This window comes from Sinocyclocheilus anshuiensis, unplaced genomic scaffold (genome assembly GCF_001515605.1).
Source record: "Sinocyclocheilus anshuiensis isolate Anshui unplaced genomic scaffold, SAMN03320099.WGS_v1.1 scaffold1351, whole genome shotgun sequence".
NCBI classification, from domain to species: Eukaryota; Metazoa; Chordata; class Actinopteri; order Cypriniformes; family Cyprinidae; genus Sinocyclocheilus; species Sinocyclocheilus anshuiensis.
Window position 1 is genome coordinate 229,846 of NW_015537982.1, and position 14,514 is coordinate 244,359.

Genomic DNA, 14,514 nt, shown 5'->3' on the forward strand with positions numbered 1-14,514 from the left:
CACACACACACACAACACACACACACACACACACACACACACAAACACAAACTCTCATAGTAAATCACTTTTTTTGTGAATGGCCAAAATATCTTGTGGTTTAAGATTGATGGCGTCTCTGCTCACCCTGATTGGCTCCTTGTGTGGACTCAGAGACATTGACAGCGAGCTGGCCGTGGAAGGAGTTGACTCCCATCATGCCAGCGTGAACTGAGCTGTTAGCCAGACCTGGCAGCTGGTTGTGTCCACGTGGGACATTGTAGAGTGCTTCTGCGATATCTGCTGCTCTTTTCAGAATGATCTCCTGTCAGGATCAACACAGAAATGGACCAATCTAATGATTAGAAGGATACTGCCTGAAAAAAAAACTCTCTTTCAAATAATCATACAGTATAAATAATAACAGTTTGACTAAATAAGTAATCATAACCCAATAAAATACAATCAATCAGTCAATAAATAATCAAAAATAACAGTTAATATTAAACAACAATTTAAAAACCCAAAATACCCACTGCAACTTATTGTTTAGTATTTTGAAAATTGTCTTAAAATAATTATATCTAAGTACAGGCAACCTACAGTATGAGTTGCCAGATAAACACACCTGGTCAAATATGATCATATGAATCAATATATTCTTAATACTAAAAGAACAAAATCTAGAAGTATAATCATTAAAGATGTGTTTATCTGCTAATCAGCTAGAGCAGAAAACTCTAGTTTTTGGGGCTGGGGAAGGGGGGCTGCACATTTTGATAGAAAATTCATGTCTCAAATTCACCCTCATAAAGACAACAGGATCGAGTGGAGGTTGGGGGGACAGGGGGTCCTGAGAGAGAGCTCTTTGAGTGGGTTGATGACTGGAGTCATGCTCCATCCACTGCCCAGCCTAAATAATTCAGCATCACTGCACTCATGCTCAGCTCTGCAATCGATGAGCATATACCCTCACTCGCAGTTCATAACTGATCTAACATTGAAGATGCCCTTGTGGTCCTTCAAACCAATGAGAGAGAGCTCTGAAGGAATTACATTGGGGGATTTATGTTGAGAGAATATGTTAGGGAATATTAGAGAACAATTCTACGGTCTTAAAGCTCTAAAATGGCCTTAACTGGGAACAAATGCTTAACTGTGCTGTTTAATTAAACCATTTAAATGTGGAAAATGGTATTATTTGCACTGATCCTATAACATAATGTGCATTTTTTTTTACTAATACAGTTTGCACTCTCTCTTGTGCACATGCATTCAAGTCTGAGAGGGTGAGAAACGAGATCTTATTTTTTGTCGAGTTCAATGAAATTTCTAATAATATTAAATATTTGTAAAAAATTATCATAACAAATGACTGATTTCTAAGATAATTTTAGAATGTGATTTCTAAAAATGATCTTTAAAAAAGTTGTAGTAAATTTAAAATACATTTTAGACCAAATTTATTTTTTAATCATGATTTCTGTGTGAAAATTCACCTAAACAGATTTTATGCACAAATGCATGTGTATGCATGGATATTGAATGAGGCCCTGTTTATGGTTTGATGTTTCATTGTGTTCACCTGAATCTCACCTGATTATTGTGTGGCATCCCATACAGAGCTTCCACCAGGTCTGCTGCCCTCTTCAGAATCACCTCCTATATAACAGAAAAGATGAAAGGTGGCACTTTAGCTTTCCATGTCAATTTTGATGTCAAATGCACAAAACATGATCTTGATCACTAGATTAATTGACAACTGATAATATAATTGATAAAATTGTAAAATTTTCAGATAATATATCTTAAAACAAGGAAAAAAAAGTATTTCAAGACATATTTTCTAAAAGCAGTTCCTAATATCATATGCCATTATTTTATGAAATTAAGAATTTTAAGAATGTTTAGAAAGCAACGTTAATTTTTTATTTATTTAGCCAACAAATTGTTCTAGTCTATTTGTTTATTTGTCAACAAGCACAAACAACTTACAGTACAATTACTACAGGATCAGTCCCTTTAGAACAATATCAGGTTAAGTGCTTTGCTAAAGGGCAACATGCTAACAGGGCTCTTCAGTTCATAGATCACCCCTGACAGGGTTTGAACATGCAACCTTTGAATTGCTAGCCAATATCCTTGACTACAACTCCCCTACAATTTGCAGAGGGTATACATCTTAGAAAACACCTTAACAGCACCATACTTTACCTAGCTCTTCCTACCAACAGTACTGCCACAATTCCATATATAATACATGAATACAAACAAATTTAAAGCAAATACATGCATGTTAGTACATGCAAACGACTGCTCCGCAGGAGGCACGGGCAACAGTAACGCTATTTTCCTTCCAGGTAATCGACTTTCATAACTGGAAACCTATTTATTACCATCCTTTTCACACATTAAACATTTATTTACAGTGTTCTTTACACTGTGTATTCATTTCCTTTTTTCCAAGCCCTCTTCTTCTCTTCATTTTTTTTTAAACCCTGAAGCTCCAGTGGAACCCTTTTTAAAAGTTAATGTGCTGGTGCTGAGGAAATAAGCTCGCAGTGCGACAACCAGAAAATTGTTCTCACCCTCGGCGTGTAACCCTTGCTGCGAACAAGCCCCCGAGCATGTGTGCCTGCCTGCCACCCGACATATTGCCTTTCAATCAGCCCCCTCCGCCTCCCCCCAACGGCCCCAAATGCAACACACAGACACGAACATGTCAAGGGGGTCAGCAAAGCAATAAAGCTTTTTAGTGCGCTGTCCAAGGTGCTAAATTCACTCAATAATGGGAGCTCTGGCACTGCGTTAACCCCTCGTTAGGGGTGCTTCGCGGGGGAGGCACCAGTCTCCGTTCGCCCGGGCTTGGGCTGGGTGATTGAGAGAAGTGCGGGAGCCTGGGGAGGCCTAAAGTGGTGCTTTAGTATGGATGTGTGACTCCAACGGGCTCTCTTCTCCTTTACCCTCTTCTTCGAGGGATGGTGGAAGAACATAAGGGATGGGAAGCATTAGTCCATGGCTTGGTCCCCTGCTGCACCGGCACTGTGTCATTTATCCAGTACACCTCTCACACTCTCATCTACTTCTCTCCCTTTTGCTCCCACTCTCCTTTGTTAGAAGGTCTCGTCCTTACCTATCGATCTCCCGTCATTACGATATTGGGGGGTGGGGGAGAGATCTGTTGAGAGGGCAAATGCAATAAGGAAGGGGCCAAAAGTTTGTCCAGACAAACAAATAAATGCTATTAGCACGGGCCGTGTGTGGTGGCCCTGTGTCTGGAAGCAGAGCCCATTTCCTGGGCGAGTAGCAGGGCTTCCAGTAAGGGCCGAGCAGGGAGCCAGGAGCGGTAAACAGGAAAGAAACCTGATCTTGGATCTGCGCGTCTGTATAGCTGTCTATCAGTCAGAGCCATCATAACCCGTGCTCAATCCTCCCCCCTTCTCCGCTCCTTCAGTGCGGCCATGAGCTGAGGACTCAATCTCCGTTTTGACTCATTCGGAGTGTCTTTAGCACCCTGACAGGTGTTTTCCAGCTTTGTTTTCCATCAACGTGAAAGCTGTGATGTATATATACATTCATAGCAATACATAAGCACATATAAATGCGAATGTGTGCAACCAAACAAACCCAGGCGTAGTGTTTCGAAGAATATAATATCAAATAGCCCACAGCGCAGCACAGTTAGGGCCAGCCTCCACATTAATGTGCGCCGGACATTGAATCTGTTCCTGTGTGTAAATTATGGTGGCTGGTAATATGATATACATTCATTAGGAAGGGGAGTGCTGAAAAAATGAAATAAGGCCCGGGTCACATCTGGAATGATAAGGCAATGGCGTCTGCACATTTACAAGGAAGCCAGGCCTGTAAAAACATGACAAATTTATTCCTGTGCTTGTTCATTTGCAATTTTATCATCTCCTAATGTTCTATTAGAGCAGTAATACCAGACGGGTCACCGTCGTCGCTCATGCAGAACGGAGCGGAGTGATGATGTCATACTTCCTGCTCTGCTTCCCTGACTTCATGGACTGCTGGTCTCGTGGAGGTTCTGGTTTTATTAGCTTAACTGAGATCCCTCGCACTGGGGTGCTGTGCAGTAATAACAAAATACATATATTTTATAAGTCCTTCAGTCCACAGAATCTCATGGAAACAAAGGCTGTCAAATGATTAAAAATCTTAATTAAATTAATTACATGATATGAAAATTTGGGGGAAACACCCCTATAGAAAATTATTTAAAGACATTGCATTATAGTAGATTAGTAAAGCACTGGATAATCAAAAAAGTGGCTTCAGGAGTCAATGTACTTTTATTTTATTTCCATATTATCCCTATTATATAATTAAAAAATACAGTCAAGATACAAAAAATAGTTACATTTTGAAAAAGGTGTTTCAAAAAATTATTTTAATTATGCTAATGGTAGGAAAACTAACCACCTTTTTTCATTTTGGTAAGTAGATATTTATAAATATAACAAATATTAATACTGATTATAAATATTATTAATCATTTTTATTAATATTATTAATCATGCACTAAAAATTAAACTGACAACCTTACTGCAAGCATTCAAAAACGAAATACTAGAGTATAAGAACAGCACATACTATATATAGGGTGCACCAAGAGCAAACCCAATCCAAGTGGGATGTACATATAATCTGTGCAAGCTAACCACACAAACTCATATGCCTCTATCTGTTTTCAATAACTTCAAATGCTTGACTCAAACAGTGACCACACTGGTGTGTAATGTCATGCTGTTTATACCCACCAAGGCTGCAATCCATTTTGATGAATGAGGGCTATCATATAGTGAGCCTTTCCCTATCCTGACAATAATCTAATCTTCAGTTTCAAACACACCATTTGTCGCTGATATAAGAGATAAGATACTCAAACGGTGAGTCAATTAAACTGTGATGGTTCCCAGAACAATGTGTCAGGTTTTAATCTGATAGAAAAGTGTTTTACCGTAATAATCAGCAGCCCTATGACAGAGTTAGTTACTGTCAGTATAAGAGTGCAGTGGTTCATCAAAATTATGGTTTGCGGTGTTATAATGTATGACAGTTAATATGTTTACATGCATTTTCCTGAATTTAAGCAATTTTTCAAGGGTATATATGTGTTAATTACTTTTGCGTGAGGTAAACTGTGATTCATGCAAGAGTGTACTGAGTGAACGTGTCCATCGTATTGCGTCGATGTGGTGAATCACATGTGAATTAGAGCAGAATGTCCATTACATGTGTTTGAACACAGCTGATGCGCACTTCTTTGACTTTCGCAGATTTGAGTTTGCTCGCTCGGTTGAATGTACTGCTTAACATGGTGGCTTATCCACCGAGTTTGTCAAACACAAAATCAAATATCCTTAGTCTCCCTCCAATCTCCACCTCCTCCTCCATGTCTTCCTTCCATCAATATCTGCCCATCATAAATATCAGTCACTGTGCTCTTTAACTAATGTGGCTTCATTGCATAATTCATATTCTCTCCGGGCCTCAAAGGTTACTCTCTGAAAGTCAAAAATAACCTGTCTGTCCACATTTGCAGAGTACAACATCGGAGTGCAGCCACCAAAAATTTGCAAAGACTCAATGACTTATATAACAAACACTATTAAAAGTTTCGCCACAGTTGTCTAGATTGGTGATTCCTAACTTTGCTTGCTTTGAGTTTTGCAATGCTGGTCTAGATAAATTTGTGCAGGTTAAGTTTAACTAGATCCATATTCAGATATTTTATAGTAGTCTTATGGATTTCCCAGCAATATATAAAGAGCACGCTGCAGTGTTACTCAGAAGCAGGAGATTTTTCCTGGAAGCACAGATTGAATTCTGGACCCTGTGGAGGCAGCCAATGGGGATCAGGTGGATGTGAAGTGACAGGGAAAATGTAGGAAACAACGCTAACAGAAGAGATGGAGAGAGACCAAACAAGGCCGCAGCCTAGATGTGCTGAATATGGGCCAGGTGCATTGTGGAATGCAGTTTCCACTATTCAATTAGTAGTTTCTCCTCGAAATGATTCCCTACACAATATGTAAATATATAAATTCTACTATAAAAAAAGAAAATAAATATTTTTAATGTATTATATTAATCAGTTTATTTAAACACCCATTTAAAATATTAAATAATATAAAATATAACATATATACACACTTACATACATTATATACATGCAATGCAACACTCGATTTTAAACAATACTTTAGGGGGCTCTTGCTCCATTCGAGGGGTCACTGGGGCCCTGAATGTCCTAATTTCACATATCCTCACTATCACTAGTACCACATATGCGTAAATCCTGTTATTATAAGATATTTCAGATGCGATAATTCATTTTTTCAAAATATCACAGAAAAAAAAACATCTTGTTGAACTATTGCTGTGTAATAAATTTGCAGGGCTGGATAACATAGTAGCACGCTTGTTCGAGGACTGAGAGAAACAAGTTAACCTGCCGTGTTCCACACTTGGCCCTCACCTGTGATTGAGTCCAGCAGTTTAGAGAAGTGCCGTCAACAAACTGTTATTGCCTCAATAAAGGGCAAAATCAATAGTGCTGAAATGAGTGGCTGGGCGCAGTAGCCGATGCTGTTAATATCTCGCTGAGAGTGTTCGAACGAGAGGAGGAGGGACAGAAATAAGGAGGGGAAGACAGAGAGAGAGAGAGATGCGTACAGCCTCAAGTACTTGAGGAAATCATGGTAATATCCATCTGCTAACAGCAGCCTTGTCTTGACAACCGGCCGGACATATATAGGTACACCAAGAAATTATTTCTAATTTACCCTTTCCATGTTCACTACCTCTACACCCTCTTTCCTCATGCAGCCTTGGCTGCCTCTTCCCCCTTGTGGTGACTCAATTATTGTTGGGCGAGCAGTAATAAAGTGAGGGCTGTGGTGCCTTCGATCGGCTGACCTGTGAGAAGGCAGCACCGGACAGCTGACTTCACCATGATGGATCACCCTGCTCTCTCTCTCTCTCTCTCTCTCTCCACCTTCCTACCTCTGTTTCTTTTGTTCTCTTTCTCTCTCTCTCTCTGCCAACCTGTCAAGGCCAAGGACTAAAGGTGTAAATGTTAGTGCGTTGTTGAACGTATTGGGATATTGTTTTCCATGTGATCTGCATTCTCTGAAGATAAACATTAACTTATTTGACATTCAATTTTTCCATAGAGAAAAATGTAAATCTGTCCGCAAAGACATACCATGAGCTTGGAGGTTGTTAAGTGATAGAATATGCTTCTGTAGAAGCCAAAAGTCAGTGTGATTTCAACTGCACTACATATAATCCTCCAAGACATCAAGACTACAGCTTCTACTTGGAACCAGAAAAAAACAGAAATGAAAACCACACTGAAAAAGCTGAACAGCGACATCCCACTCTCATGAAGCACTGTGAATAACTTCAAATTCATCAAATATATAAAGTTAACTCTTCGCCTCTTTCTCTAATTTTCAAATACTTTTTTTGCTTCAAAGTTTGAAATGGTGTGACACACACACACACACACACACACACACACCATACACAGTATTTTTTATGTCTTTCAGTAAAAAAAGTTTAACATTCTTGAAATAAGACATTTACTTGAGAAGCAAAACCTTAAAGATATTAAGGTTTGTATTCAGACAAATAGAACAAAATTTAGTGAGGTGTAAAGGGAAAAAAGATGCAAATAGGGTAATGAAAAAAAATTACATTACTTTGTTTTTTTTTCTTTAAAAGATGACTATTTTTCTTACCAATTGGAAAATATTTTTCTTGTTTTAAGCATAAACCTTAATTTATTTTGTTAGATTTATCTGAAAACAAGACTTAATATGTCTTTTTTTTTCAAGTGGGCTTGCTGAAAAAGTGGGCATGTACTTCAGTATCCTAATATAACCAAACAAGCATCTAACTGCTTCCTCCGGGACTTCCCCTATACCTGACCCCGAAGCTATCTCACTGAGTATTTTTGCCTACCCGTTTTATTCAGCACCTCTAATAGAGTGAGGCTGCTCACTTGTGGGCCATCCCACCCTATTCATTAAAAGGTAAGGAATCAGTTAAAACTATGGGCGGCTGTTAAGTAGGCTCTCTGGGGAGTGCAGCCACGAGTGTATTCAGATCTACCTCCTTTATGCTGAAAATGGTGGGAAAGATATGACAAGTGACCCCAGCCATGACCCACCTAATGCATTCAGCTTTACCATCAGCCCAGGAAAATGAGTCCAAATCAAGCCAAGGTTAAGACCACAGAGAGCATATGTGAGCAACATGCTGCCCCAGTTTCAATGAAAATTACCAGACTGTTCCAATATGGTAGACAGAGAAAAATAATCGTCATGAGGCGCATTTAACTTTTCCTCTTTCAGCAGAGAAGCTAATTCTCTGACTGATAATCAAATGATAAAAACAGGGTTCCCAAATCTTGTGACCAATTGATTCCCATGGCATGTTGATTTTTAACAATCATTTCCTAGATCTTACACTAAAAAAGCAATTTCTAAGCAATGAAATAAGTTGAGCAATAAAAAATTAATAAAAGGATTTTCCAGGATTACAATTTTATGAATTTGGAAAAGGACAACACAATTGTAAAATGTAAGAAGAAATATCCTGATATTTCCAGATGACTGTGGGAACCTTCAATATGCGCTTTTAAACGTCTAGCAATTTATATTTTCATGTATAGGTAATCTGTCATTGTAAGGGGATATTTATATCTTCATCAGTGACATCAATGAGCTAGTAATGTAATAGTCCCCATCAGCATAAGGTGGGACGAGTAGCAACAGATGTCTGCTGGGCCCTTTAGCGGTTCAGCTCAGTGTTTTAGTACACAATGGAGGGCGAGTGTGTGTTTGATAGTGTGTGTGTGTGTGTGTGTGGGGGTTCAGACTGTGGGACTGCAGAGAAAGGTATTCAGACAATGTCCATGTGGTTCATTAGGGACTGAGATCAAACACTGTTGCCCTCTTTAGCCCCACTGACAGTAGACAGAAGATCTGTCCTCTCCCCACCAGCTGGGGAATGGGGGAGTGAGTGAGTGGGAAGGGAAGAAGAAATAGAGAGATAGAGGAAGGATAAAACCTACATCAAGATAAAAATTAAATGAAAAACTTCACAAAATTGTTCATGACATATTTATTAAGCTACAGATAACGTTTAGCAAATAATATCACTACACACTACCAGTCAAAAGTTTGGACATACTTAACAATGTTTTTCATGATCTAAAAACTCAAAAAGTAGTTTGTAGTCAAATATTAATTATTTAATTTTAAAGAACAATTATTTTTAAATAATAATTATTTAATTGAATTTTTGTTTTGTTGTAGTCAAATACGAATTGTGCCTAAGAATGATTTTCAAAAATAAAAATAAAATAATAATAAATAAATAAATACCAAGTGGATAGCGAATGAAAAGTTTTCATAGTTTTGATGACTTCATTATTATGTGAATAAAATGCGGATAAAAATATTATAATAATAATAATAAAGAATGAGGAGTGTCCTCACGTTTGACTGGTAGTGTATATTTTAAAACCTTGTCTGACTAGTTGAAAATGACCCGATGAATCTGTGCTGTAGCCCATGACCCATTTATTCTGAGTGCCTGCAAAATGTTAACTCTGACATCACAAAGGCACAGCTGTGATATCACTTCCTGTCAAGCACTCTACTAAATCACTAAACAGTGTGCCTCAATGAAAAGAAGAAAGAAAAAAAACAGACTGTGTGCCAGGGTTATTATAGTCATCTAAAACTAAAACCATAAATCAGCTAGTTGCCAAGACAATATTTTTAGTTTAAGTTGATGCACTAAAATAACTACTTAAAATATATACATACATATAAAACTATAATACTATCTCAATGATACTAAAATAAAAGTGATGTGTGGTGCCGGTCACATGAGATTAGCAGCCCACTGTAACTACTTGGCCACCAACTACATTTGCCTGATTCCTCTATACTGGCTTTGGTTTGACACCACATTCGTTGACCCCCTGGGTCTAATTTGATGTGTTTAAGGTGCAATGGATTGGGAGGTGGCTCATGGGCCATGAATACTGATGGCCCAGCTTTGATACAGAAGGCTGCTAACAGCACAAAGTCAGTCCTGAGCATGAGCAGGCCCAGCCAGCCATAATTACTCCCTTTTTTTTGTACACTATTAAGTGGTGCTGCTGGAGCGGGGCTCTGGGGTATAGGACATGCACAACATGATAAAGTAATGTTTATTTATCCTCCCAAAGGATCCATGTACATGGCCTGCCTCTCCCTAAGAAGCGTGCACGGAGAGAGAAATAAACACCCAACTGGGTCCACAACTGGGCTCCTTTCACAAGAATACTGAACACAACTGCGTGAGAATGAATATACAGTACATAATCTCTGAACTGAAGGAGTCTGTAATGAATGGTTCAAATAACTAGACCATGGCTATCGGAAATCGGGACCAGTGTGTTTATGCTAGCAATTGCTCTTTGAAAATAAAAGTGAACTACAGAAAATAAAGTCAACGGTTAATGTCAACACTGAAACCCATTTTACTTATAATGTGAATGAGAAAATATCTGGACGGGACTTATTATTTAGGAATTCTTATTCTTTTTACATACCAGATTGGAGCCAAACTTAATATGATTTTGCTAAAAAAAAAAGTCTAAACAGTTATTTGGTAACTGGTTAACCTAGTAGCCTGTTTGGCCCTAATTGATGTCAGCGGAAAACAAAAGTTGTTTGAAAGGATAATCTTTGGAATAATGCACCAACGAATTGTTCACAATATGACCAGAAACGTGTATAAAGAAAGTAAATGGGGTCAATATTGACTTCATGTTGACTTTAAAGAAAAGAAAGGACAATAGTTACGTCATGCTAAAGAACTGACCTTTGGTAAGCGCTCAGGGTCGCCTGGGTGTCTAGGGATCACCTTCTGTAGCCGCTGGAAACCATAGTCAATTGTGGGTTCATTCAGTGCTACAGGAAAGAGAAAATTCAACCATGTTACCGCAGGGAAATTCAACACCCATCTGCAATTACCATTACAAAGAAATGTATATAAAACACAAGTGTCATTTCCTTCAGACCTCAATACGGTTCCAAAAAACACAAAAGCAAATAGCAATAAAATGATAACTAAAGTATCAAATATTATGTTTCCTAACTAGCTGCCAAAATATCTGTATCAATTCCCACTATGCTTTAGCAGTTTGCAACCACAAGGCACCACTTTATGAATAAAATAACACTTGAGCAGTTTGTGTGAATGGATCCTGTCTATTTTTGCAGTCGGTGTAAAGGCACAACCTTCATGGAAAGCTTCAAAAACTGGTCGTGAACAATGAGACTTGTGACAGGTTCAACTGAATTGCAAATGCTACAGTTTAACAGCAATGTGACTGTTTTTGCTTGTGTGTCAGGCAAAATATTCTGGGTTCAGTACAAGTTCAGCTCAACAGACAGTATGCGCAGCATAATGTTGATTACCAGAAAAAGTTATTTCCACTTGTCCTTCCTTTTCCTTAAAAAAAAGCAAAAACATGGGAAACAGTAAGGTACTTGCAATGGAAGTAAATGCTGTAAATGTTAATATACTCACGGTTTCAATGGTACAGCTACAAGATGTAAATAATGTAAACAATTTATATATATATATATATATATATATATATATATATAAAACAAAGACTAACAACGACTGGCACAGATCTTATGATGACCAGAAGCAGCCAGATCATTTCATCTATAAGCATGTTTAAGATCAGCATAGAACTAAAAGGTGCCTTTTTAAATTTGCTGTGTCCTTAAACAAACTCCAATAACAAATAATTCTGAATTCAACTCCCTCTTCTGTTTTGTATACATAAGCACCAGTAATCTGCAAAACAAATCTATAGACCTCCGTTATGAGCAAATAATGCAAAGACAGCTTCATGAGGAAGCTTGCTAAGGACAGAGCAATAAGATAATATTGAAAAAGGAACCCGATCTGCGTGATAGGGCCAAACATCCTGCACGGGTGGACCACATGATCCTTGGTCCAATGTTTTTCTAACCTCCCTGGATTGAGCGGGACTTTCACACTGAGACAATGGGTCTTTCTCCAGCACTGGCCCAAAGAGCTTGTTTGTGTGTTTATCTGTTGTGGTGCTAAACTCCAGCCCTCAGGGGCACATTCACACAGAGCCCTTTTGTGCTTCACTGAGAGAGAGTAAGAGATATACATGTCAGCAGAGATATTCGATATTTGATATGCAGCATACAGTGGTCCCAAAAGTATTTAGACATTTAAGCTATGTATGAATTTCAATGCGTTAGATAACAAACATCAAACCAAGGAGCATCAAAGAAATTTAAACCTTTTTTTCACAAGTGTTCGTCCTCTTACATAATTTTTCAAGTTGATTTTTAGTGATTGCACTGATAGAGGTTCACACAGGTGTCCTATCAGAATAACCATAAGAGTAGTTAATCACATTAACTATGGTCCACTAACGTTTGACAAGTGTCAAAATATTTTATATTCATTCTAAACTGTATATCCATTGTTTTTATCATTTAAAACCTAACAAACATCCTTCTGTAAAATGGTTGTCGTTTGAAAAGTGTGCTATCCTATTTTAAATAAAATAGGCTTGTTTTAAAATTCAAACATTTGAATGTATGAACCCCCCCCCTCCTAAAAATGACTTATAAACTCAATCAGCTGTGGTCATTTTGATTAGCTCAGCATGAAAAGAGCTTTCCTGGAGCATTTCAGTCCTTGGTAGTTGGAAGTCCTGCCGGCGTTCTTGTATATGTACACACACATCTTTCCAAATGTTATTTTCCCATTCTCCCCTAGTTCAGCCAAGTTCAAAAACTTAAGGGACGTAACAGTAGTGCAACTGAAGCAAACAATCAACTATGAGTGGCAAGGCACTGTCAAAAGATCTCCGGGATAAAGTTGGGGGCAGGCACAAGTCGGGAGATGGATACAAAAATGTTCAAAGGCATTATCAATGCCTAGAAGCACAATGAAGCCTTTTATTAAGATTAAACAACTATCAGCACTTAAAATGAGCAAAGACAAAGAAGTACAAATTGAATATAATGTATTCCACATTATAAGGAAGTTGATGAAGAGGCCAAGATCTGACTTTAATACTCAAACACTGTAATAAAATGATTTGGGTATGTGACATAAGATACCCAAGAGTCCCTCTAACAGTTATTCACTCTTCACACGCACTTTCCCCCTCTCTTATTCTCTTTTGATAGACTGACCGCCTTTCTTTTGCCTGAAGCATCAAATCTCAAACAGAACAGAGGAGGAGCAGCAAAAAATAGCAATTGAGGACTGGAGTCCTCTGGCCCTCAGTTAATTGTCCTGCTGTTTTGATTAGCTCAGCATGAAAAGAGCTTTCCTGGAGCATTTCAGTCCTTGGTAGTTGGAAGTCCTGCCGGCGTTCTTGTATATGTACACACACATCTTTCCAAATGTTATTTTCCCATTCTCCCCTAGTTCAGCCAAGTTCAAAAACTTAAGGGACGTAACAGTAGTGCAACTGAAGCAAACAATCAACTATGAGTGGCAAGGCACTGTCAAAAGATCTCCGAGATAAAGTTGTGGACAGACACAAGTCAGGAGATGGAGACGAAAACATTTCAAAGGTCTAGAAGCACAGTGAAGCACTCTTCACACGCACTTTCCCCCTCTCTTATTCTCTCTCGATAGACTGACCACCTTTCTTTTGCCTGAAGCATCAAATCTCGAACAGAACAGAGAAGGAGCATCAAAAAATAGCAATTTAGGACTGGAGTCCTCTGGCTCTCAGTTAATTGTCCTGCTGAAGACGGGGGTTAAAAAAAAGTGTCTCTCTCTCTTCCGGCCTCCCTTCTGTTTGCCCTGTAGGCCGCAGCCTGGACGTTTCCTGAGGGAGTTCACCCAGCTCCCATCAGCTCCACAGCTGAGAGGACAGACTGTGGCAAGCCTACTATGAGTGGCAAGGCACTGTCAAAAGATCTCCGGGATAAAGTTGGGGGCAGGCACAAGTCGGGAGATGGATACAAAAATGTTCAAAGGCATTATCAATGCCTAGAAGCACAATGAAGCCTTTTATTAAGAAGAGGAAGGTATTTGGCACCACATAGACCCTCCCTGGATCAGGACATCGCTCCAAACTGGATGAAAGAGCCAGGAGAAAACTGGTAAGACAGGGACCAAGAGGCCTACAGCAACTTTGAAGCAGTTGCAGGAATTTATGACAAAGAGTGGTTTTTGTGTGCATGTGACAACAATATCACACATTCTCCACAAATGTGGCTTGTATGGGAGGGTTGTAAGAAAAAAGTCACTCCTCAAGAAAGGCCACATGCAGTCACGACTGAGCTTTGCCAAAACGCACCTTGAAGATTCTGAGGCCACATGAGATTAAAATTGAATTATTTGGCCTCAACACCAAACGATATGTCTGGCAGAAATTCAATACAGCTCACCATCCAAATAACAGCATTCCTACAGTAAAGC

At 38.8% G+C, this 14,514-nt stretch overlaps 1 protein-coding gene across 1 annotated transcript in view; it reads right to left on the reverse strand.

The window, feature by feature from the left end:
• The window catches only part of LOC107673920 (transcription factor COE1-like), a 43,964-nt gene that overhangs the window by 5,444 nt on the left and 24,006 nt on the right, over window positions 1–14,514 (reverse strand). Inside the window, exons 6-8 of the mRNA XM_016467749.1 lie at window positions 10,894–10,982; window positions 1,576–1,641; window positions 127–304 (exon numbers count right to left, since the gene is read on the reverse strand). Coding sequence (XP_016323235.1) covers window positions 127–304; window positions 1,576–1,641; window positions 10,894–10,982 — 333 coding nt within the window. The remainder of the gene's footprint in view (window positions 1–126; window positions 305–1,575; window positions 1,642–10,893; window positions 10,983–14,514) is intronic.